We start from the raw sequence: 24,820 nt of genomic DNA, 5'->3' as shown, positions 1-24,820 counted from the left end.
TCCAAAGGCCATGGGAACTTCATCAGGATGCATATTATAACTGACCTTTAAAATAATAATAATAATAATAATAATAATTCATTACATTTCTCAGCACTCAAATTGCTTTACATAGAGAGGGGAATCTCCTCCTAAAAGTAAAAATCTGCCTGACTCTATGGGAATTTAACACCGGGATGTCCTGACTTTTGCACCCTGTATTTTAAGGACGACTCATTGTTCATTCACAAAGAAAATTGGTGTCCTCAAAGGATGGATTTTTCCTCATTTTTTCAATCAAGGCATTAAAATCAGTTTCCAAAAGATGATTTTTTATTCATCTTTTTAGTCAACTTTAGCATGGGTTTGTTCACTTATATGCCAAGCACTGTAGTCGACACATTATAAAGAGAAACTTTTAATTGTGTGTTTGGGACATGGCTTTTTTTATTGTGAGTCTTTTAGTTTTCTAATCAGACCCTCAAAAATGATATAAAAGATTTAGATTTATCGGCCGATATATCGGTTATCAGCTTTCTAAAATGAAGCATTAAAGGTGTAGTTCACTTTTAAGAAAACTTTTGCTGATAATTGACTCATCCAAGATGTCCACGTCTTTCTTTCTTCAGTCAAAAAGAAATTAAGGTTGTTGATGAAAACATTCCAGGATTTTCTCCATATAATGGACTTCAACGGGGTCCAAATGAGAGTTTCATTGCCGCTTCAAAGGTGAACTACTCCTTTAACGTTATCGGCCAAAAATGGAATATTGGTGCATCCCTAATAAATAGCATCTACCTCATATTTACACACAATCCTATTGCTACGTTCACTTAGTGTACGTTCACATCTGTCGTTGCTATTCAACTACACAATCCTGCAATGCTGCCTCACAAGCGTTTGTGTGTTGTGCGAATCCTGACGTCTTCATTGTGTGTTTCGGCAGGACCAGGAAGCTGATGAATCATGGAGAGGCTGGTGTTTTATGTGCTGGTGTTCGCTGCTCTGGTGAAGGCTCAGCATTGCCCGGGTCGCTGCATCTGTCAGACCATCTCGCCCACGCTCACGCTCCTCTGTGCCAAGACCGGCCTGCTGTTCGTGCCGCCGTCCATCGACCGCAAGACCGTGGAGCTCCGGCTGACCGACAACTTCATCACGGCCATCCGCCGGAAAGACTTCGTGAACATGACGAGTCTGGTGCACCTCACGCTGTCACGCAACACCATCAGCCAGATCACCCCGCACTCCTTCGTGGGTTTGAAGTCCCTCCGAGCGTTACACATGGACGGAAACCGGCTGACGGTCATCACCAGCGACCAGCTGAAGGGTTTGGTCAACCTGAGACACCTCATCCTGGGCAACAATCAGATTCACCACGTCGAGCCGACGTCCTTCGACGAGTTCGTGTCCACCATCGAGGACTTGGACTTGTCCTACAACAACCTGAGGACGTTACCCTGGGAGGCGATCGCCCGGATGACCACCATCAACACGTTAACGCTGGACCACAATCTGATCGACCACGTCGACGTCGGGACCTTCACGCTCCTCACGAAGCTGGTGCGTCTGGACATGACATCCAACCGTCTCCAGACGCTGCCGCCGGACACGCTGTTCCAACACGCGCAAGTCCTCTCGGATCCCAAGACGTCCAGCTCCAACAAGCTAGCCGTGAGTTTCGGCGGAAACCCTCTCCACTGTAACTGCGAGTTGCTCTGGTTGCGCCGCCTGACGAGAGAGGACGATCTAGAGACCTGTGCCTCTCCGGAGCACCTGATGGACAAGTATTTCTGGTCCATTCAGGAAGAGGAGTTCATCTGCGAGCCGCCGCTCATCACCAAACACCAGGTCACCAAACCCTACGTCATGGAGGGTCAAGGCGTCACGCTGAAGTGCAAGGCGATGGGCGACCCCGATCCCGCTATCCACTGGCGCTTTCCCGACGGAAAGTTGGTGCATAACAACTCCCGCACGATCCTGTACGACAACGGCACCCTAGACATCCTGATCACCACGCTCAAAGACAGCGGCGCCTTCAACTGTGTCGCCTCCAACGCCGCGGGAATCGCCACGGCTGCCGTCGAGGTCAACATGATCCCGCTCCCGCTGTTCGTCAACAACACGGGTCACATGAGGGAGGCGGATCCGGGCCTCTCCGACATCACCACGTCCACCAAATCCGGCAGCAACGACACCAAGCCGCAGAACAAGAGGGTTGTGGTGGAAAACCTGACCGCCAACTCCGCCGTGATCCACTGGCCCTCCGAACGCCACATCCCCGGCATCCGGATGTATCAGATCCAGTATAACAGCACCATAGACGACACCCTGGTGTACAGGTATTAAACCTCATCTTTTACGATACATAAAAACAGACGTGACTAATGAAACGGGCAGCTGCTGAGATCCCCCTATTGTGCCTTTAACTGAAGCACTTAACCTCAGGTTACGCTGTCTAATCCATCAAGTCATTTAGGATTAAAAGCCACTGCAGATTTCCTAACAGAGCTGGAACTGGGATCTCACATTATACTGTAGGCATTTATCAATTCTATAAGTAAAAATGTAACTATTTTTAGTGTTTTTAATAATAATTATGATAATAATAATAATAATAATCTATCTGTTTTAATATGAATATTAAATACAATTAAATATATATTATATTTTATAAAAACGTACACAAAGTAAATAATTATTAGTGTAATAATAATAATATCACATTTATAACTTTAAAGTTAAAAAATATTGTTATTATTTATCCAATTATGCAATTCGCGAATAATTGAGATGTCAAAAATAAAGTATAATAATAATGTGTTATTATTGTTATATTTATATAATATTTATGTATATTTATAGTAAAATATAGTAAAATAAGTAAAACATTATAATTATATATCTATATAACTTATTTACTTATTTTTCTGTTTATAGTTTCTATTTTTCTGTTAAATAATTAAATATTATTGTGTTCACAGATCTCCATGAGTGAATTGAATCAGCCAATAGGCGACACTAAAACTGGATCAAATTTACATAATAACAGGATCTTTAAAGATCAGCTGAATTATTAAAAACCTCAAGATGAATGAATATGGATGGGTAGATGAATTTTGTTTGTTTGTTTGTTTCTTCATTTGATAGGGACAATGCTCATTAATCAACATCAATACATGCTGTAAACAAGCCAGAGTTAGCTATGTGTGCTAGTTTCCATCTGTTGTCCCTAGCCAGGTCTTAGCAGGCTGCCTAAAATACAAGTCAATACAAAATACACTATACATTTAATAAATACAGTAGCAATATGATAAATACAGCAGGAAATTTCAGAAACAATATAAGCATAATGTGTATGAATGGATGGATTAATATGGATGGATGGATGAATGAATATGGATGGATGAATATGGATGGATAGATGAATGAATATGGATGGGTATATGAATTAGAATGGATGGATGGATGGATGCATGAATATGGATGGGTAGATTAATTAATACGGATAGATGAATGAATATGGATGGGATGGATTAATATGGATGGACAGATGGATGAATGAAGATGGATGGATGAAAATGGATGGATGAATGAATGATTATGGATGGATGAATGATTATGGATGGATGGATGGATGGATGGATTAATATGGATGGATGAATTTAAAAAAATCCAAACTTGTGACCAGTAGGTCTGTAGATGCAACAGACTGTCTCTGTGATTCAGTGATTCCGTGATTTAGTGATTCCGTGATTCCTTGATTCAGTGATTCCGTGATTCTGTGATTCAGTGATTCAGTGATTCCGTGATTCTGTGATTCAGTGATTGAGTAATTCTGTGATTCAGTGATTCTGTGATTCAGCGATTCCGTGATTCAGTGATTCCGTGATTCAGTTTTTCCGTGATTCAGTGAACAGCATTCCCCCTCCTGCCTCCGACAGCAGACCTGCTCTTGGCGCATAAAGCGACATAATGGAATTTAATGTCTGCGACGGCAGCACAGCTAGCGCGCGGTAAAACACTTCTGACATTTATTGCCGCTCGCAGAGCCTCACTGCAGGCAACCAGCGCATTACGCTAGAATGATCTGGAAGAATATGCATCTGCTGAGCGCCGGCACGCTTTTAAACACAACACCTTTATCTTACTAAGTGCCCAAAACACACAACAGAGCCGCATTAGGCCATCATTAGACGCTGACAAAGCTTCATATTAAAACGCCTTTTCCCGTTTCGATAAAAATGGGGAAACATTCGGAACAAGGCAGAAACAAGCAACTACTGATGACTGCTTTCAAGGGCGAATGGTAATTTTCAGAGGAAGCCGTGAAATTGCCTCTGGTTTATTGCGACACGTTTAGTGTTAAACAGCTTCTGTGTTTGTGAGTCGAGGCGATTGGTCCGCAGTCTTGAGGAACGTCAGGCCTTCTGTGAATCAAATCAACCGCAGAGATCTGAAGGGTGACACTCGTATCGAGCAACCCGGGCCAATTTGCATAATAACAGGGGTTTAAAGATCAGCTGAATTATTGATAACCCCACAGACTCTCAGTAGAGATGGAAACTTTCTCCAACAATGAGGCGGATATCTCCAGATGAGGTTTAAAGGTCATGTTGAAAGCCCAGATTAAACTGATATTGAACAGGTCAGACGCATGTGGAGATCATGCTTTCCCCCACAATTGTCGAATCATCGAAGCTACACCACATATTTTGCCAAGAGATGTATTATTTATTATTTTTATACATGTATCTACAGGTGAGGAGGTCTTCATTCCTGATTTCTCTGTTCCCCATTTCTCTATTCAGGGATTGGGTCATTTTGTTGGGTTATAACTCAGTTGCTGGGTTATTTTTTACTGTCAATACAGTTGATGAACCCCTCACACACTTACCTAGTGCTGAGTCAGGGTAACCCAATGCAATATCAGTTTCATTATTATAATATATAAAGAAAATAACCCTGTAGTAAAAATTATATTCTGGTTATCTGGACATATTTAAATATGTAACTAAACATTTTAATGAAATACATACTGCTGTGATGTATACTTACAATTGTTATTTATATACAGTATACATATATATATATATATATATATATATATATATATATATATATATATTATGTATTATATATATATATATATATATTTCACTTTTTGTGTTACAGTAGTAAAAATTGAGGGTAAAATGTGAAAATAGTTATTTTTATTGTTACAAAATAACCCTGTAGTAAAAATTATACTCCGGTTATCTGGACATATTTAAATATATAACTAAATATTTTAATGAAACAAATACTGCTGTGATGTTTAGTTACAATTGTACTATTTATATACAGTCTATATATATATATATATATATATATATATATATAATTATATATTTTATTATATATATATATATTATATATTTATTATATATAATTATATATATATATATTATATATATATATATATATATATATGTATATATATATTCACTTTTTGTATTACAGTAATAAAAATTGAGGGTAAAATGTGTTTAATTATCAATGCCAAAATTGTTTAATTAATTTGTGAATATAAAATATGTATTCAAATATAAATATAAATATAAAATGATATTTTTATGCAAAGTATAATTTCTTTTTGTGTTTTGATTTGAAAGTTAAATATGAGCTGAACATATGGTCATTTTTTTGACAATTTTTCGTAAGATTCACAGTTAGTTTTGAACGATCAGACGATGTGAAGACGGCACCCTGTCGCTCCTGTAAAACATCTGCTAATGGAGTCTCTAATTGCCTGTCAGTGTCTGATGAGAAGCAGGCTTTGGGACTGATGTAATTTCATCAACATCTGTGTCAGGAAGACATTAGGATATTGTCCAGACATGGTCGAGACGGCCAAGGTGCGCAAACATGGGCCGACTGCAGTTCATTCTGATTCAGTAGACCCACACACTTCTAAAGCAAATGTCAATTTCTTAGCTGAAAAAAAAACATGCAAGCAAACAGTGCAGTGAGTTTGAACTGAGAATTGATTTCCATCTCTTGAACTGCCTCAGACTGACTCTTAAATGGCACTCACAAAGTCCAATTCCTCTGAAGATATCTTTATCTCCACATCTTGGAGAGATTTTACCCGTGTGTTGCTGCCTGAGTTGTTTGCAAATTGATCATTGACTTACAGATAGAAAATCCTGCAACTAATCAGAATGAAGAAAAAATACATGCAGGGATCAAGTTACTAGTCACTCATTTTCAATTGTTTTGAAATTACATTTTACTAGGGGTGCGACGATACACGATATTGGGTTCACAAGAATGAGACTAATCGATATTTTAAGACTTTTTAAGAAATCTTCAGTGACTAAATATATAACTATAAAAATAGTATTTTATTTGACTGAAAGTCACAAAATGCAAAACAATGCAGGTGCATTTTGAATCGAGGGCTGTCACTAACGATGATTTTGGTAATCAAGTATTGTAATTAGTCGATTATCTTGACAATTGATTGAGTAATCAGTAGATTATTTTTTGTGATTAATCGAGTAATCAGTCGTTTTTGTGGATTATCTTGCTGATTAATCAAGTAATCAGTCGTTTTGTGGATTATCCTGCAGATTAATCGAGTAATCAGACGTTTTTGTGGATTATCTTGCCGATTAATCGAGTAATCAGTCGTTTTGTGGATTATCTTGCCGATTAATTGAGTGATCAGTTGTTTTTTTGGGATTATCCTGCCGATTAATCGAGTAATCAGTCGTTTTGTGGATTATCTTGCCGATTAATTGAGTGATCAGTTGTTTTTTGGGATTATCCTGCCGATTAATCGAGTAATCAGTCGTTTTGTGGATTATCTTGCCGATTAATCGAGCAATCAGTCGGTTTTTTTTTTTATCCTGCCGATTAATCGCGTAATCAGACGCTTTTGTGGATTATCTTGCCGATTAATCGAGTGATCAATCAGTTTTTTTTCCTGATTAATCAAGTAGTCAGACTGTTATTTTGCTGATTAATCAAGTGATCTGTCGGTTATTTGCAGATTATTCGAGTGATTGATTTTTGGGTTGATCAAGTAATCACTGTTATTTTGGCAATTAGTCGAGTAACCAGCCGATTATTTTGCCGATTAATCGAGCCGTCAGTCGATTGCTTTTCCCGCTTTCCCGGGTAATATGACATTTTTGACGATTTGTTGGGTAATTAACCAATCATCTTGCCGATTAATTGAGTAATCAGTCACCGGTTAACTTGCTGATTAATCAAGTGATTTGTCGATTATTTCACAGCTTGATCGAGTGATCGGTCACTTGTTTTCTACTGAAAAATCAAGTAATCAGTTATTTTGCCGATTAAACACGTAATCTGTCGATTATTTTACCGAATAATCGAGTTAACTCATACAGTTTTTTTGTGCTGATAAAAATAGACCTAAATGAACAACAGTCAATCTCATGCTCTGAGACGCTAGAAGAAACACAGAACCTGTACACATGTAAATATAAAATTCAACATGACAAAATGGCTTGCAGGAGTGACTATGTTACAGTAATGTCAAACTCTTTCCCCATATCGTTTTACTGAACATATCCCTAAATGAACTGGTTAGCCTTCACTAGAGGATCATGGAAGCTGTTGTAGTCCACAACAAATAATGTTTTTTTTCTTTTTTAAATCGTCAATAATAGAGAAAATTAATAGAAAAATGTTCATAATTGTTGCCTGCAGACTGATCTGGAAATGGTCGGTTAATTTCGGCGGTTAGCCGGGGTGGACATGCTAAATAAATGTCAGCAGAACGAGGAGACACCTGTTAGAGCACATATTTATCAGGAGAAGCTCAATATTAGCAGGGTATGAGGCAGCAGGGACATTTGTTTACTGAGGCTCTATGTAGGAGGACATTACTACAGTCGGTAAACCTTGAGAAAAAGACAAGCGGATGTTTGCACAGAACGAGAGAGAGAAAGAGCAGCGTGGCACTTTAGCTAAATCAGTGGTGATCAACAGGCAGCTAGTGAATATAGATTAAAAAAAAAGAATTTCTGGTCCGTTCTGATTCAATCAGCAGGAAAAACACTCTAAAAATGCAAATAATAAAAATGTAAAAGGTTGTGTCCAATCAAGTAAACATGGGTTATTGTTGTTATTATTATTTCAATAAAAATGTATAATAATATCAATATTATTAACACTATGCATATATATGAACACACAAAACAGTGTGTTCTAGTTTTCAAATCTGATTTTCTGAGAGCCTTTTATTGTACGGATGTAATATTCTACTAATATCACACAGAAACTGTTTCCAAATGTGTTTCTCTCCGCTTGTTTCTGCCAGATCTATACTAGCAGCATTTCTCACAGTGAGCGTCAATGGTGGAGGAGCAAACCTACTATAATTTTACAAATACTACTGTTTATTATGCCGCTGAATTTAGTTTTAGGAGTTTATTAGGCAAGAATGTAGTTGTTTGCTCTACACTAGTTGTCACACTACAACGTGACAATGCTGTTTTAAATGCATCCACTCGGAAGTGTGTTGTTAAAAACGCTAAGTTTGCATTTTTCATTGCATTTATTCATTTAGCAGACGCTTTTATCCGAATCGACTTACAAATGAGAGCAATAGAAGCAGTGAAAATAACACATATTAGAGTGTACTAGGCCTATATTGATATTGATATTAATAGTAATTAACATTCGTTTTAACATTAATGTGCGCACATTTTTGATATTTGAACAATAATGTTGGTACTACGTTTGGTTCTGTACCAACAAGCGGAGTGAAACACATTTGGAAAAAGTTTCTGTGTGATATTAGTAGAATATTACATCCGTACAATAAAAGGCTCTCAGAAAATCAGATTTGAAAACTAGAACAGACTGTATCTATATCATCTATCTATCTATCTATCTATCTATCTATCTATCTATCTATCTATCTATCTATCTATCTATCTATCTATCTATCTATATATATATATATATATATGAAGAGTTCAGATGCAAAAGCCTCTAAATGCCATTTAAAATTTTCTTCTTTAATGATGATTTTTATCAAACTTGTGTATTTAAGTTCAGTAATTTCACTTAAATAACAATTAATAGGTAATTATCATTGCCATTTAAGTGAAATCACTGAACTTAAATATACAAGCTTGATAAAAATCATCATTCTAGAAGAAAATTTCAAATGGCACTTAGAGGCTTTTGCATCTGAACTCTTCATATATATATATATATATATATATATATATATATATATGTATAGTGTTAATAATATTAATATTATTATAAAACCACTCGAGAACCGCTGAACTAAATGCTAATTTGACAGTTATTAAATTCATCCCAGCATCAATAAAACCTTCTAAACAGGAATATGAACGTGATTTTGCTTGAGTCTGTTGGTGAGGTGAGCGCTAGTCAGTTTCTCACACCCATAACTCCTCTGTCCTTCTCGCTCTGTCGCGCAGTGAGGTCTCTATCAATAAATGTCCATCTCATCTTCTCCAGCTCTTAACCTCTGACCTGAGGCTGAAAGCACATCACTAGTGATGACAGAGCGCTTTGACCCCACGACCATTTCATGCATTATCAGTCTCGTTTCAGAGCGGCCAATCAGAGAGCAGCTCAGACGCACGGCCTGCTGGGATCTGAGGTGAAGGGAGGTTTAAATTCAACTAGACATTTCATTTGGAGCTTGCTGTTAAAGTCTCGCCCCGACTCTGATCCCGAATCGAGAGGAACACTAGCACACATCATGAAAGACAAAGAGCTCACGACGCAAGTTCATTTTCATACGTCGAATAATGAACTGGAAAACATATATAAAGCCTGACTCATGCATGCGCTCCTTCAGTTGAGCTGACTGTAAGTTGTAACTAACTGTGTTTGTCAGCGGTGTGACAGTATTGCAGTGATGGGCGATTAGCACTCTACTGTTATTGCTGTTTGTAAGATTGGGTGTCATTCTTCAAGCCGTTTCTGTGTAAATCATTTGTAAATCCAATTTACAAAATAATGGTTTTATGAATGATTCACACAGAAATTCATTCTGCTCATGTTTGATTAATGAGATCTTTGTTTTGCACACCAAAAATTACTATATCTCTCTCTCCCTCTCTCTTCCTAATGAAGTATTAGGAAGTCTGATTAATCAAGTAGTCAGACTGTTAATTTGCCAATTTACCAAGTGATCTGTCGGTTATTTGCAGATTAATCGAGTGATTGATTAGTACCCAGCCGATTATCTTGTCGATTACTCGAGTGATCAGTCTTTTTTTCTGATTAATCAAGTAGTCAGACTGTTATTTTGCCGATTTATCAAGTGATCTGTCGGTTATTTGCAGATTAATCGAGTGATTGATTAGTAACCAGCCGATTATCTTGTCGATTACTTGAGTGATCAGTCTTTTTTTCTGATCAATCAAGTAGTCAGACCGTTATTTTAATGATTAAACAAGTGATCTGTCGGTTATTTGCAGATTAATCGAGTGATTGATTAGTACCCAGCCGATTATCTTGTCGATTACTTGAGTGATCAGTCTTTTTTTCTGATCAATCAAGTAGTCAGACTGTTATTTTGATGATTAAACAAGTGATCTGTCGGTTATTTGCAGATTAATCGAGTGATTGATTAGTACCCAGCCGATTATCTTGTCGATTACTCGAGTGATCAGTCTTTTTTTCTTATTAATCAAGTAGTCAGACTGTTATTTTGATGATTAAACAAGTGATCTGTCAGTTATTTGCAGATTAATCGAGTGATTGATTAGTACCCAGCCGATTATCTTGTCGATTACTTGAGTGATCAGTCTTTTTTTCTTATTAATCAAGTAGTCAGACTGTTATTTTGATGATTAAACAAGTGATCTGTCAGTTATTTGCAGATTAATCGAGTGATTGATTAGTACCCAGCCGATTATCTTGTCGATTACTCGAGTGATCAGTCTTTTTTTCTGATTAATCAAATAGTCAGACTGTTATTTTGATGATTAAACAAGTGATCTGTCGGTTATTTGCAGATTAATCGAGTGATTGATTAGTACCCAGCCGATTATCTTGTGGATTACTTGAGTGATCAGTCTTTTTTCTGATTAATCAAGTAGTCAGACTGTTATTTTGATGATTAAACAAGTGATCTGTCGGTTATTTGCAGATTAATCGAGTGATTGATTAGTACCCAGCCGATTATCTTGTCGATTATTTGAGTGATCAGTCTTTTTTTTCTGATTAATCAAGTGGTCAGACTGTTACTTTGATTAAACAATTGATCTGTCTGTTATTTGCAGATTAATCGAGTGATTGATTAGTACCCAGCCGATTATCTTGTCGATTACTTGAGTGATCAGTCTTTTTTTCTGATCAATCAAGTAGTCAGATTGTTACTTTGATGATTAAACAAGTGATCTATCGGTTATTTGCAGATTAATCGAGTGATTGGTTTTTGTTGATCAAGCAGTCACTGTTATTTTGACGATTAGTCGAGTAACCAGGCGATTATCTTGCCGATTTATCGAGTGATCCGTCTTTTTTTTTCTTCTGATCAATCGTCAGACTGTTATTTTGCTGATTTATCAACTGATCTGCTAGTTATTAGCAGATTAATCGAGTGATTGATTTTTGGGTTGATCAAGCAATCAGTGTTATTTTGATGATTAGTCGAGTAACCAGCCGATTATTTTACAGATTAATCGGGTTATCAGTTGATAGTTTTTTCCCACTTTGCCGGGTAATATGACGTTTTTGTCGATTTGTTGAGTAATTAACCAATTATCTTGCCGATTAATTGAGCAATCAGTCTTCCGGTTAACTTGCTGATTATCAAGTGATCAGTCGCTTGTATTTTGCTGATTAATCAAGTAATCAAGTATTACTTATTTGATACTCACATACTCACACAAACACACACACTTTTCATTTTCATTTCAGTTTATTTCTAAGTAAGTGGAAAAGGCAGCTTTTCAAAGTTTTGATTTACATTTTCATCTAATATTTATATTTTTTTAATAATAATTAATCATTTGAATTGAATCATATTTTTTATATTTTCAGTTTTATTTTAATTTTATTTTTAGTAATTTTTATATATTGAAGTCACTTTTTATGTATTTAGAAAATGCTGTATATGTTTATTAGTTCGTTTGGCTAATTTATAAAAAGTAACTGGTTAAATTCACTGATTAATTTTCTTATATATATAAGGATTAAGGTTATTGTGAAATTATTCGTGTTTGTAGCTTCGGTGGACGTGTCTGAACGACTCTCTCTGGTGTTCTCTGTGCAGGATGATTCCCTCGGCGAGTAAGACGTTCAAGATCAACGATCTGGCGGCGGGTCGAGAGTACGAGCTGTGTGTGTTGGCGGTGTACGACGACGGCATCACGTCTCTGACGGCCACGCGCGTGGTGGGGTGTGTTCAGTTCCACACGGCGGCGGAGGCGGGTCACTGTCGCTTCGTCCCCAGTCAGTTCCTCGGCGGGACCATGATCATCATCATCGGCGGCATCATCGTGGCGTCCGTGCTCGTCTTCATCATCATCCTCATGATCCGATATAAGGCGTACAGCGGCACCGACGGGGCCAAGGCCAAAGCGCAGGCAGACACGAGTGTGAGCATGCACTCGCAGACGAACGGGAGCAGACCGGCGCGGTCCGGGGCGAAGCATCGCAGCGAGGAGTGTCCCGAGTCTTCCGGCGGGAAGGACTGCAAGGCGCTGGTTCTCCTGAAGATGGACGAGACTCAGGAGGAGCTGAAGGTGGACCTCCCGCCGATGTGCTCGGAGAAAGCGGCGCCGGCGTCCCGACGGGCGAGTTTGTGCGGGCCGCCCTCGGACGACACGCACACGGACAGCAGCCTCACGGGCTCCACCATGTCCCTGTGTCTGATCGGGCCCGGATCCGGCCCGGGCCCGGCCGAACCCCCGCGGAAGGGCCCGCTAGCCAACATGGGACTCCTACCCAGCGAGCTGGCCCGGACTCGGCACCGCTTCTCCTTCGACGGAGACTATGCTCTGTTCCAGAGCCACAGTTACCCGCGCCGGGCTCGAACCCGGCGGCACAAGTCCACCACTCACCTGAACACTGACGCGTCGCCGCCCTGCAGTCGCAGGGTCACGTTCAGCAGCACAGAGTGGATGTTGGAGAGTACGGTGTGACACACTGAGAGAAACATTAACGGCACGTGCACACACATGTTTTACGTTTTGACGTTGTTGCTGTAACACACGTGCGATACGCGACACTGCTCCGAAACCTAGTGAGCCGTCCATCCGTCCGCAAAACTGACTTACAGGATGCGTTAAATTGCTCAAAAGTGACAGTAAAGACATTTTTTATCATTTGCCAATACATTCGTTACTTTGAACTTGCTTTTAATCAAAGAATCGTACAAAAATGGTAGCGCTTTACAATAAGGTTCATTTATTAAACATTGGTTAATGTATTGTATCCAGCTGTTCATGGTAGTTCACAATGCGTTAACTAATGTTAACAAGATTTTAAGATTCAAACATTGAAGAAGTATTGTCCAACTAATGTAGTTAACTATTGTAAAGTGTTACCTAAAAAATTACATGCGTCAGTTTCCACAATACTGTGATGAAGTGATAATAATCATGTTTTTTGGTCATCAGATACAGTGATTTCTGTAGGATCATGTGACACTGAAGACTGGAGTCATGATGATGAAAATTCAGCTTTGATCACAGGAATAAATTACAGATTACGTTATATTCACATAGAAAATAGATATTTTAAATAGTAAATATTTTTACTGAATTTTGATCAAATAAATGCAGCCTTGGTGAGCATATAAAATTGTACAGACCCCAAACTTTTGAAAGCTCGTTTATATTAATCATTCCAGTGGTTCTCAAGTGGTTTTACATTAAAAAATTGTTTTTCATCTATTTTGAATCATACAAAATTGTATTTTAATTCTTCGCACCAGTGATTCACCACTAATGTATTTAATGTCACCTGGGTCGCATTTGCTTTACATTATCAGTATTGCTCATATTTTTTCAAAATGTAGTTATTAGTGGTACGTCCACTCACATTCTTATATGATTTATGAAGTTTATAAGCAAACAGGCTAAAAAAAAGTTGATTTTAAATTACTATAGTGGTATTATAGCTATCATTTTTATATTTTTTTAGTTTTTTTTTTCATTAGAAATATTACTTTTATTTGATCGCTTTTTTGTAATTTATATTAGTTTTAAATATCTCTGAACAATTTTTCCTATCATTTTATTCCGTTTTTTTATTTCATTAGAAATAGTACTTTTATTTGATCGCTTTTTTGTAATTTATATTAGTTTTAAATATCTCTGAACAATTTTTCCTATCATTTTATTCCGTTTTTTTATTTCATTAGAAATAGTACTTTTATTTGATCATTTTTTTTTGTAATTTATATTAGTTTTAAATATCTCTGAACAATTTTTCATATCATTTTATTCCGTTTGTTATTTCATTAGAAATAGTACTTTTATTTGATCGCTTTTTTGTAATTTATATTAGTTTTAAATATCTCTGAACAATTTTTCATATCATTTTATTCCGTTTTTTTATTTCATTAGAAATAGTACTTTTATTTGATCATTTTTTTTTGTAATTTATATTAGTTTTAAATATCTCTGAACAATTTTTCATATCATTTTATTCCGTTTTTTATTTCATTAGAAATAGTACTTTTATTTGATCGCTTTTTTGTAATTTATATTAGTTTTAAATATCTCTGAACAATTTTTCATATCATTTTATTCCGTTTTTTTATTTCATTAGAAATAGTACTTTTATTTGATCATTTTTTTTGTAATTTATATTAGTTTTAAATATCTCTGAACAATTTTTCATATCATTTTATTCCGTTTTTTATTTCATTAGAAATAGTACTTTTATTTGATCGCTTTTTTGTAATTTATATTAGTTTTAAATATCTCTGAACAATTTTTCCTATCATTTTATTCCGTTTTTTTATTTCACTAGAAATAGTACTTTTATTTGATCGCTTTTTTTTAAATTTATATTAGTTTTAAATATCTCTGAACAATTTTTCATATCATTTTATTCCGTTTTTTTATTTCATTAGAAATAGTACTTTTATTTGATCGCTTTTTTGTAATTTATATTAGTTTTAAATATCTCTGAACAATTTTTCATATCATTTTATTCCGTTTTTTTTATTTCATTAGAAATAGTACTTTTATTTGATCGCTTTTTTGTAATTTATATTAGTTTTAAATATCTCTGAACAATTTTTCATATCATTTTATTCCGTTTTTTTATTTCATTAGAAATAGTACTTTTATTTGATCGTTTTTTTTTGTAATTTATATTAGTTTTAAATATCTCTGAACAATTTTTCATATAATTTTATTCTGTTTTTTTATTTCATTAGAAATAGTACTTTTATTTGATCGTTTTTTTTTTGTAATTTATATTAGTTTTAAATATCTCTGAACAATTTTTCATATCATTTTATTCCGTTTTTTTATTTCATCAGAAATAGTACTTTTATTCGATCGCTTTTTTGTAATTTATATTAGTTTTAAATATCTCTGAACAATTTTTCATATCATTTTATTCCGTTTTTTTATTTCATTAGAAATAGTACTTTTATTCGATCGCTTTTTTAAAATTTATATTAGTTTTAAATATCTCTGAACAATTTTTCATATCATTTTATTCCGTTTTTTTATTTAATCAGAAATAGTACTTTTATTCGATCGCTTTTTTATAATTTATATTAGTTTTAAATATCTCTGAACAATTTTTCATATCATTTTATTCCGTTTTTTTATTTCATCAGAAATAGTACTTTTATTTGATCGTTTTTTTTGTAATTTATATTAGTTTTAAATATCTCTGAACAAATTTTCATATCATTTTATTTCAGCTGTAGTTTTATTATTTCCGTAACTTATTTTAGGCAACTATATATATATATAGAATGATTATTCATGCATTACCAAACACTGTAGAGTTTGAATAGACATATTGGCCACACGATTCTCCTCCCTTTAAAAGTTGATAATCCACTTATTTCACAATGCATCCAACCCGTTTATGATTATATTTGTTTATCCGTTTGAGAACCACTGTGTTGTTAACTTGCGACGTCGCTGCTTTAGAAGGAAGCTCCCTATGTAGACGGCTCACTAGGGTTTGGGCGGAGCCGTGTGCGGTGTCGTATTTCAGAGCACAGTCTGACCCTGTCCTGCCTCCTCCTGCGGTCCTAAAGAGAGTCGGTTACCATGCCCAGCGGTGCCTTATCTACCAGACCGACCATCGGAGGATAATGCTGTGGGCACAACACTAGGGAAATGTTGCAGTCTGTCTCTTTTGTTAGTCTTTTTGTTTACTATGTGATGCCAAGGGTGCAGAAAGACGAGGAAGTGACTGAATTTGTCCAAAAACGCGGTGATGAACATCCAGTGTGAATGTTTATGTCCAATACTTTTCAAAGACTTTTGCACAGAAGACACGAGATATATACGGATACGTATCGCACCAGTCTATAAGACAATACCGAATAAAAAAATAAAAAATAGATCTATACAAATAACGTTTGCCCTTTCAGGAAAGAACGGAGCGGATTTTTCTACGAGGACGATTGGCAGCGGGATGGACTGTTTCTAAACCGGTTTTGTGCTAATGTGACTGTATGCTCAGAATCGGTTTTGTATCTGGCTGGTCTAGATAAAAAAATAATAACAATTACAAAAAAAAAAAAGAAAAAGACCAATAACGACAGCAACAACAAATACATATATAAGTATATTAAAATCTCTCGGTGTATGTGTTCTAAATATGTAAGTCATAGGTGACATGACTTTTTACGAAACGTTTGGCGTGTTGGCGTACGGTTTTTACATTAAAAACCCCCGTCACCACGGACCCCCACCTTTAAAGCTGAAGTTTGGAGCATTGGTGCCTCACGAACGGGGATTAAATTTTTAGTGTGGGTTGACTGTACGAGGTGTTTGTGTCTTTTGTTCTCGCACATTTTCTTCACACACATCCTGAATGTGTCCGTACGCAACGAAGCCACCAAAAAGACGGCATCTAATTATGATTGCGGATAGAAAAGGTGTTTTGTTAGATTAAAAGTTTAGCATAATGCATTATCATAACTTCATTGGTCTCCGTTATACTGTGGACTATGCACATTGTAAACAATAGGGCTGGGTATTGACACAAATTTCACAATTCGATTCGATTTCGATTCGATTCAATATTGATTATTTTGGATATCAGTTACAATAAATGGCAAATTTTCTCAAGGAAATCAAATCTCTTAACTAATGCTGTAAACTATGGGAGTCTAGTTGGGCTTCATTAGCCTTATATGAAGCTAATAATGAACTGTTTTGTAGCTATACAAACACTTAAATTACACTTTTATTTATTTTTATAATAAGAAGATTGTATGAAATATAAACATTTAAATGGTGGCTGTCCTAAAAACTTGCCAGATTTATTCAAATATGCATTAAGTATTGAAGAACATTAAAATTATAATGCATATGTAATACGGTGTATATATTTAGCAAAATATATATAAATAACTCTTTATTTTTTCTAGCTGACTAACGAGTTTATGTGGGTTTTCTGAGGTAAATATGACGATGACATTGATTACAAGCTGTTTAACTGACGTCTTTCCACAGTTGAAACGCTGATTGAGTGAATCAATGTGACATGATCCGGATTTGGATGAGTTGAACTCTATCTTTAACACACTTTCAGATGCTCATTCATGTTTAACTGGTATTATTAAGCCGGACGAGAGATCAGTGCTGCTGCTTCTCCACAGCGATCTCACGCCACAGCGACAAAACTCTATTTATGTTTTTGAATTTCTAAAGAAAATGGACGTAATTTGAAAATTGAGACTTTGTTTCATATCAATAGTAACAAAGGACAAAGATTATTGCGATTTTTTGGATGCGCGCAGCCGCGATATAATGTCCCATTCATTCAAATGAAACAGGATGACTAATGGATTCTTGAGATTTAAGAATCGATATCGGTTCGTAAAAATGAGAACCGATTAATATCGAGAAATCGATATTTATTACCCAGCCCTAAACAAAGATTTCTGTTTCGAACTACTTGGCTACGTTCACAGTGTCGACCTTACAGGTGCGAGTCTCGAAATGTCCCGATAAAACGGCGTCTCCAATCTGTATGAAACGCATGTCGTAATTACGAGATTTTAAGCGTTCACGTTCTCGTCGAACTCGTGATTACAACTTGTAAGCTGGGAATTTTCTGAGAGCATGTGACCCCTGAGGATTCAGGCTGTTGGATCAGTTTACCATCAGGAATGTGTCGTGTTCAGTGTAGACAGCATCACTGATTATAATGAGTTGTGTTTGTGTCGGTGCTTTTGTAAACCTTAAAACTTAAAGGAGTAGTTCACTTTAAAAACACTTTAGCTGATAATTTACTCGCCCCCATGTCATCCGAGATTTCCACGTCTTTCTGTCTTCAGTCGAAAAGTAATGAAGGTTTTTGATGAAAACATTCAAGGATTTTTCTCCATATAATGAACTTCAATGGGGTCCAAACGGTTCAAGGTCCAAATGAGAGTCTTCAAAGGGCTTTAAACGACTCCAGACGATAAATAAGGGTCTTATCAAGCGAAACGATCGCTCATTTAATAAATAAATAAAAAAGTTTAAGTTTTATAAGCTCAAATGCTCGCCTTGCTCTGTTCTGTGATGCGCGTTCGTGACTCTCCTGTTCATCAAAACGAACGAATCTTTTTCTGAGTCAACTCGTTCATTCCATTTGTTGAATGAACCAAATGACACGTAAAAAGGTTTGTTCATTTTGATGAACAGGAGAGTCACGAACGCGCATCACAGAACAGAGCAAGGCGAGCATTTGAGCTTATAAAACTTAAACTTTTTTATTTATTTATTAAATGAGCGATCGTTTCGCTTGATAAGACCCTTATTTATCGTCTGGAGTCGTTTAAAGCCCTTTGAAGACTCTCATTTGGACCTTGAACCGTTTGGACCCCATTGAAGTCCATTAGATGGAGAAAATCCTGGAATGTTTTCATCAAAAACCTTGTGTGTGTGTGTGTGTGTGTGTGTTTCCCACAGCTCAGGTTAGTGCCTCCTCCAGAGTTGTGCATCGCTGCACATTTGAGTCTTCATGAATCTCCTGAAGGTTTGAATGTTTCAGATCATCGTTTCTGTCACATGATGCTTTATATTCTCCTGATCAGAGCGTCCAGAGCTGAACTGAGATCTGCCCAGTTGCTAATTGTAGTTTCCTTCCCCCCGGCAGCAGACGAGTGTGTGTTTCCTCCAGCAGACGAGTGTGTGTTTCCTCCAGCAGACGAGTGTGTGTTTCCTCCAGCAGACGAGTGTGTGTTTCCTCCAGCAGACGAGTGTGTGTTTCCTCCAGCAGACGAGTGTGTGTTTCCTCCAGCAGACGAGTGTGTGTTTCCTCCAGCAGACGAGTGTGTGTTTCCTCCAGCAGACGAGTGTGTGTTTCCTCCAGCAGACAGTGATGGATCAGCCAGCACAGATCAGATCAGCGTACTGAACATCCCTGCATGCAGTGTGAGACATGAACGCAATTTGCACATCCATTAACATGCTAATTGTTCTTTTGACAGTTCCGTCCCTAATTATCCTTTTATTGCACTGAAAAGGCAACTTGAAATTGAACCATTTTGTTTATTGAAGAGATTCATTTCTCATGCTGCGATTATTCAATGAGCTCTTCAAATCTGCATCGGCGTTTAACAGTTCAGATGCAGCGAGAACAATGCCATTAGTTGACTGAAACGCTTCGTTTTAAAGTGTTTTCATAAATTATGAATAATTATCAACAATGCAAAATGACTGCCACTATTAGATTAAGAGATACGGTAGCAATAAAGGTAGAGGCTGTAGATGTAAATAGAGACAGAAAGTGCACACAGTTATATATATATACCCTCCGACCAGAGTTATCATAGTTTTTATTTCATATTTTGAATTAGATTTTGTTTTTATACTCTTAGTTTTAATGTTGCATTGAATTGGGATCATTATATTCATATGAATATCGTGCATCGATGAATTATTTACAAATAAGAGCAGGAGTGTGTTTTGATGCATTCATCATCATCATCATCATCAACCTTTATTTACAGACTCTTGGTCCATTCAGAAGACAAAGACAATACATGCAACAATACATAAATCAGAAAACATACAAAAAGACACACCCACAAAAAAAAAATATATATATATATACACATATATATACTATATACATATATGTATATATATATATATATATATATATATATGAAGAGTTCAGATGCAAAAGCCTCTAAATGCCATTTGAAATTTTCTTCTTTAATGATGATTTTTATTAAACTTGTATATTTTGAAGTTCAGTAATTTCACTTAAATAACAATTAATAGGTAATTATCATCGCCATTTAAGTGAAATTACTGAACTTAAATATAAAAGTTAAATTATAAAAGATAAAAATCATCATTAAAGAAGAAAATTTCAAATGGCATTTAGAGGCTTTTGCATCTGAACTCTTCATATATATATATATATATATATATATATATATATATATATATACAGTATATATATATATATATATATATATATATATATATATACATATACACATATATATATAAAAAAAGCGATTTCAAAGCGTGTTTTTGAGACTGTCTTTGGTTCAGGAGGAAATACTCAACAATGCTGTCCACTTATCAACTTACACGTGGTGTGTGTTAAAGCGGATTAAAAACACCACACACACACGTAAACAACATTAAAGGGGGATCTCTTTATGAAATAAATGTTTTCTCCGATCTCTAAAGTATATTCGCATTTATATTAACACCAGGGTGAACATAATTATCCAGCTATGACTTCTAGTTTCACAGGAGTATAAATATGAAAGGCCAAATTCCCTTAATCATCCGTCACATCGAGTAAAACCAAAGAATATAGCTTTTGTTGACCTTCACAAAATAGAAAGCGACTGTACGATCCATTAAAAAATCCCATTTGCAACATCAGAGCGATAATAAAGAAGTCCCGATCAGCCAAAGATGGAAGAGGTCGTGTGTCTATATCGACTCTAATTGTTTGTGAGGGTTTCATAAAAATCCAATTATTATCTCCATACAAAAACAAAAAACGAGCTTTTTGGCAGCAAACACACTAGCTGGGATTGGGTCACACAGGGGTTAAACCAAGCAGCAATATTCTGATCTGAAAGCTGAAGCCTACCCGGAAGTGCAAAAAACCGCAATACATCTCAAATCCGCTAGAGGGCGCAAATCTCCATAGACGTCATGTTAAAATCTCCGTTTTCACAGCATAAATTCATATGTTACAGTTTGGTCCCATGGACTTTTATTGTAATCTTCAATATGTTCCGCGTGCCTGACAACTGTGAGGGGGGTGAATATTTTTTTTTTCAAAAACAGTAACACACCGTATAGTTACGGTATGATGCTGGCAACCACAGCTGCCAGTAGTTTACCGTTTTTTTAGAGGATTATTTTTTACAGTGGTCGCAAGCATAAACCTGTAAAAATACGGTGTGTTACTGTTTTTGAAATGAACAGCTAAATACTGTATTGTCAGCTACAGTATAAACTTTAATTTAACAGCTATATGCTCTAACACAAAAACAGTAACACACCGTATAGTTACGGTATGATGCTGGCAACCACAGCTGCCAGTAGTTTACCGGGTTTTTTTTTACAGGATTATTTTTTACAAAGGTTCTTTATAGGCTATTATTCATTCATATATGAAATTATTCTGCAACATTTTGCAGTTGTAATTAAATTATTGTTTATTAAACTGTTGTAGTAACTTAATATCCCATTTTAATCGTGCTGATTTTTGAAGGATAAAAACTGAAATGGCACTCTTCGTGTGTAATGATCATTCATATTGTGAATTTTGTGACGATTCACGCATTGCATTTTAGGGGTTCCAAATACACAGCGATTTAGAACCTTTTAAGGTTCTATATAGAACCTTTTCTTCTAAGAGTTCTGAGACGTTTAACTGGTTATATCAGTGGTTCCCAACCTTTTTTGGGTACTGTACCCCCAAAACATTTTATCCTGCCTGAAGTACCCCCACAAGCGCATGTGATCGGTGTGATTTTTAGATTTGGTGTAAATTTTAGGTGATACCTGAATTTACCTGTAAATAATGATATTTTAACTTCCTATAACTCTTATAATATAATACTTGCCTTTGTTCAATATTTGTATGACCTTTTCACTTCTTCACATGTTCAGACCAATTATACAAAACAAAGATTAATAATAATAATACTAATAATTTTTTTTATTTACAAACTTTAAATACAAAAATAAACCAATAAAATTAATAATCAAGTTTTAAAATAATCCTTTTAATGCAATCCTAAAATAAAATGTTTTGAGAAAAGTTTGAGAAATGTTTTGATGTTTTAAAAAAAAATGTTATAGTCTTTTGAGAATAATCCCACGTACCCCCTGGGGACTGCTCACGTACCCCTAGGGGTACACGTACCCCCGGTTGGGAAACACTGGGTTATATGACTGTAATCACATCCAGTCATATGTGTCTGAATCACAAATAACCAGCCGAAAACTTGTGCAGGTCATATTTCAGAAAGAAAAAGTACGAATATTAAATATTCTGTTTGAATCTGGAACAGCCTTGTGAAAGTCGCTTGATAATTTCCACAGTGTGTGTGTGTGTGTTATCAGCACTCACGACACACACTCTCACACAAAGGCTGTAATCATCAGAGAGCTGGAGTGAATGTAAATTCTCTCTACATGCTTGTAGCTCTTTCTTTTCAAATCTTCGTCCTTGTTGTTTTACTGCGTTTGTGTTTTGACAGCACAGTGTCAACAGATGCGCGTTCAACCACTAACTCACTCATTTCAGATGGGATGATGTTGGCGTTCTGTATATGCTAAACTCACATTTAATAGTCGTTGTTGAACAAAAGCTGCGTGTGCTCGAGTGCTGAAGAGTCACTGGAGACCGACGCTCATTATTCTGTTGCTTTCATCAACGAGACTTCCACATGCATACAGTTTCCATCAGCATATCAAATTTTTAAAAAACTAGATGGAAATGTAAAGAGGCGCATCAAATCTTAAAGAGCCCCTATCATGGATTTTTGAAAATGACTGTTCATATGGTGTGGACTATAGCTCTAAGGGAATGAAAACATCCTGCACAGATTTATATCTGAAAGTGCACCGGATATAAAAGTGAGAGTCGACTCTGAGTCTATGAAGTGAATTGTTTTTGAAACGAGTCGTTAGCTGGTTCGTAGATACAGACGGAAGTGTAAGTACTTCATCATAGCATCATATCGAGAAGACGCTGTGTTCTGCAATGCAAAGATAGTTCAGCCACTTTGTTTTCATGTGAAGAATCGCTGGTTAGAGTTCATATTTGCAGCGATACCACAACAGTATAGCCCGATTGGGTTCTCATCATTTTAATGATGAATAACGTTAGTTCAAAAACATAAATGAATGTGGATGTGGTTGTTCCTGAAGGAGGGCTCGGTGAGTTAATTTTTCATGAGAAAAAAAATTGCTCTGTTTTTCTGAATTAATGAGTTAATTTTTCATGAGAAAATTTATTTTTGCTGTTTTTCTGAATTAACTCATTAATTCAGAAAAACAGAGCAAATTTTTTTTCTCATGAAAAAATAACTCATTAATTCAGAAAAACAGAGCAAAAAAAATTTCTCATGAAAAATTAACTCGTTAATTCAGAAAAACTGAGCAAATTTTTTTTTCTCATGAAAAATTAACTCATTAATTCAGAAAAACAGAGCAAAAAAAAAATTTCTCATAAAAAATTAACTCGTTAATTCAGAAAAACAGAGCAAATTTTTTTTCTCATGAAAAATTAACTCATTAATTCAGAAAAACAGAGCAAAAAAAAATTTCTCATGAAAAATTAACTCATTAAATCAGAAAAACAGAGCAAATTTTTTTTTCTCATGAAAAATTAACTCGTTAATTCAGAAAAAGTAGATTTTTTTTCTTCAAGTGAATGCGATACGCCTCCGTAGATAGGGGCTCATGAGCAACTTTGATGGAAAAACATTTATGCAACCGATTCCTCAAATTTGGTGGAAATAAGTTAAAAGCACAGCTTTGGGTGGAAACACGGCTAATGTGGTGTTTCAAGGCAGGTTGTGTTGCTGAATGCTGGGGGGCGGACATATGTAAATGAGCTTCAGGTGATCTCTGAAAGGGTTATTTTATAGTTTAGTTTCACTAAACATTCTGCGTGAATCACATCAAACTCATTCTCGCATTCGTCTCCATTAAAGCGCAACATCCCGCTGTTTCAGACTTGTTAGCTGCCGAGTTATTCTGAACCTGTTAATTTCCTGTAATCATCAGTTGTCACCTGCGGCTCAGACTGTTCCCTTTCCCAGCATGCACTGCTCCTGAACACTCATTATAACAGGATAACGATTTCTTCTGCATTCCACCCTGTGGGGCCGATGGCCAATCAGCTTCAGAATAAACGCCCACATGACGTGTCAGGAGCCCTGAGCAACAGCCTGCCTTGCTTTATCTTCACGTCCCGCTATAGGTGGACACGTCAACCAACGCGAAACCAACGTGAAAAGGGCAAGAGGTCTCGCAACAGGCTTTACGTCAACTATAGATCACTTTTAATGAAGGACTTTGTCAGGTTAGTGGCATTAAGTACACTAGATATCATCTGTATATTTATACTATAGTATTCTGAACCAATCGTTCAGCTTTATTTGGAGAGTGGAGGAAGAGAATATCATTATTAC

General features: G+C 36.0%; 1 protein-coding gene across 1 annotated transcript in view; it reads left to right on the top strand.

The window, feature by feature from the left end:
* The window catches only part of lrfn1 (leucine rich repeat and fibronectin type III domain containing 1), a 159,369-nt gene extending 145,244 nt beyond the window's left edge, over nt 1-14,125 (top strand). The window contains exons 3-4 of the mRNA XM_039660483.2: nt 926-2,318; nt 12,263-14,125. Of these exons, the coding sequence (XP_039516417.2) occupies nt 946-2,318; nt 12,263-13,133 (2,244 nt within the window). The 5' untranslated portion in view covers nt 926-945 and the 3' untranslated portion in view covers nt 13,134-14,125. The remainder of the gene's footprint in view (nt 1-925; nt 2,319-12,262) is intronic.
* The last annotated feature ends 10,695 nt before the right edge of the window (nt 14,126-24,820 follow it).

The sequence above is a fragment of the Pimephales promelas genome, chromosome 16 (genome assembly GCF_988280905.1).
Source record: "Pimephales promelas chromosome 16, fPimPro1.hap1.1, whole genome shotgun sequence".
Classification (NCBI taxonomy): domain Eukaryota; kingdom Metazoa; phylum Chordata; class Actinopteri; order Cypriniformes; family Leuciscidae; genus Pimephales; species Pimephales promelas.
The sequence above is the reverse complement of the archived record's forward strand: the minus strand, read 5'-3'. Positions and strand labels throughout refer to the sequence as shown.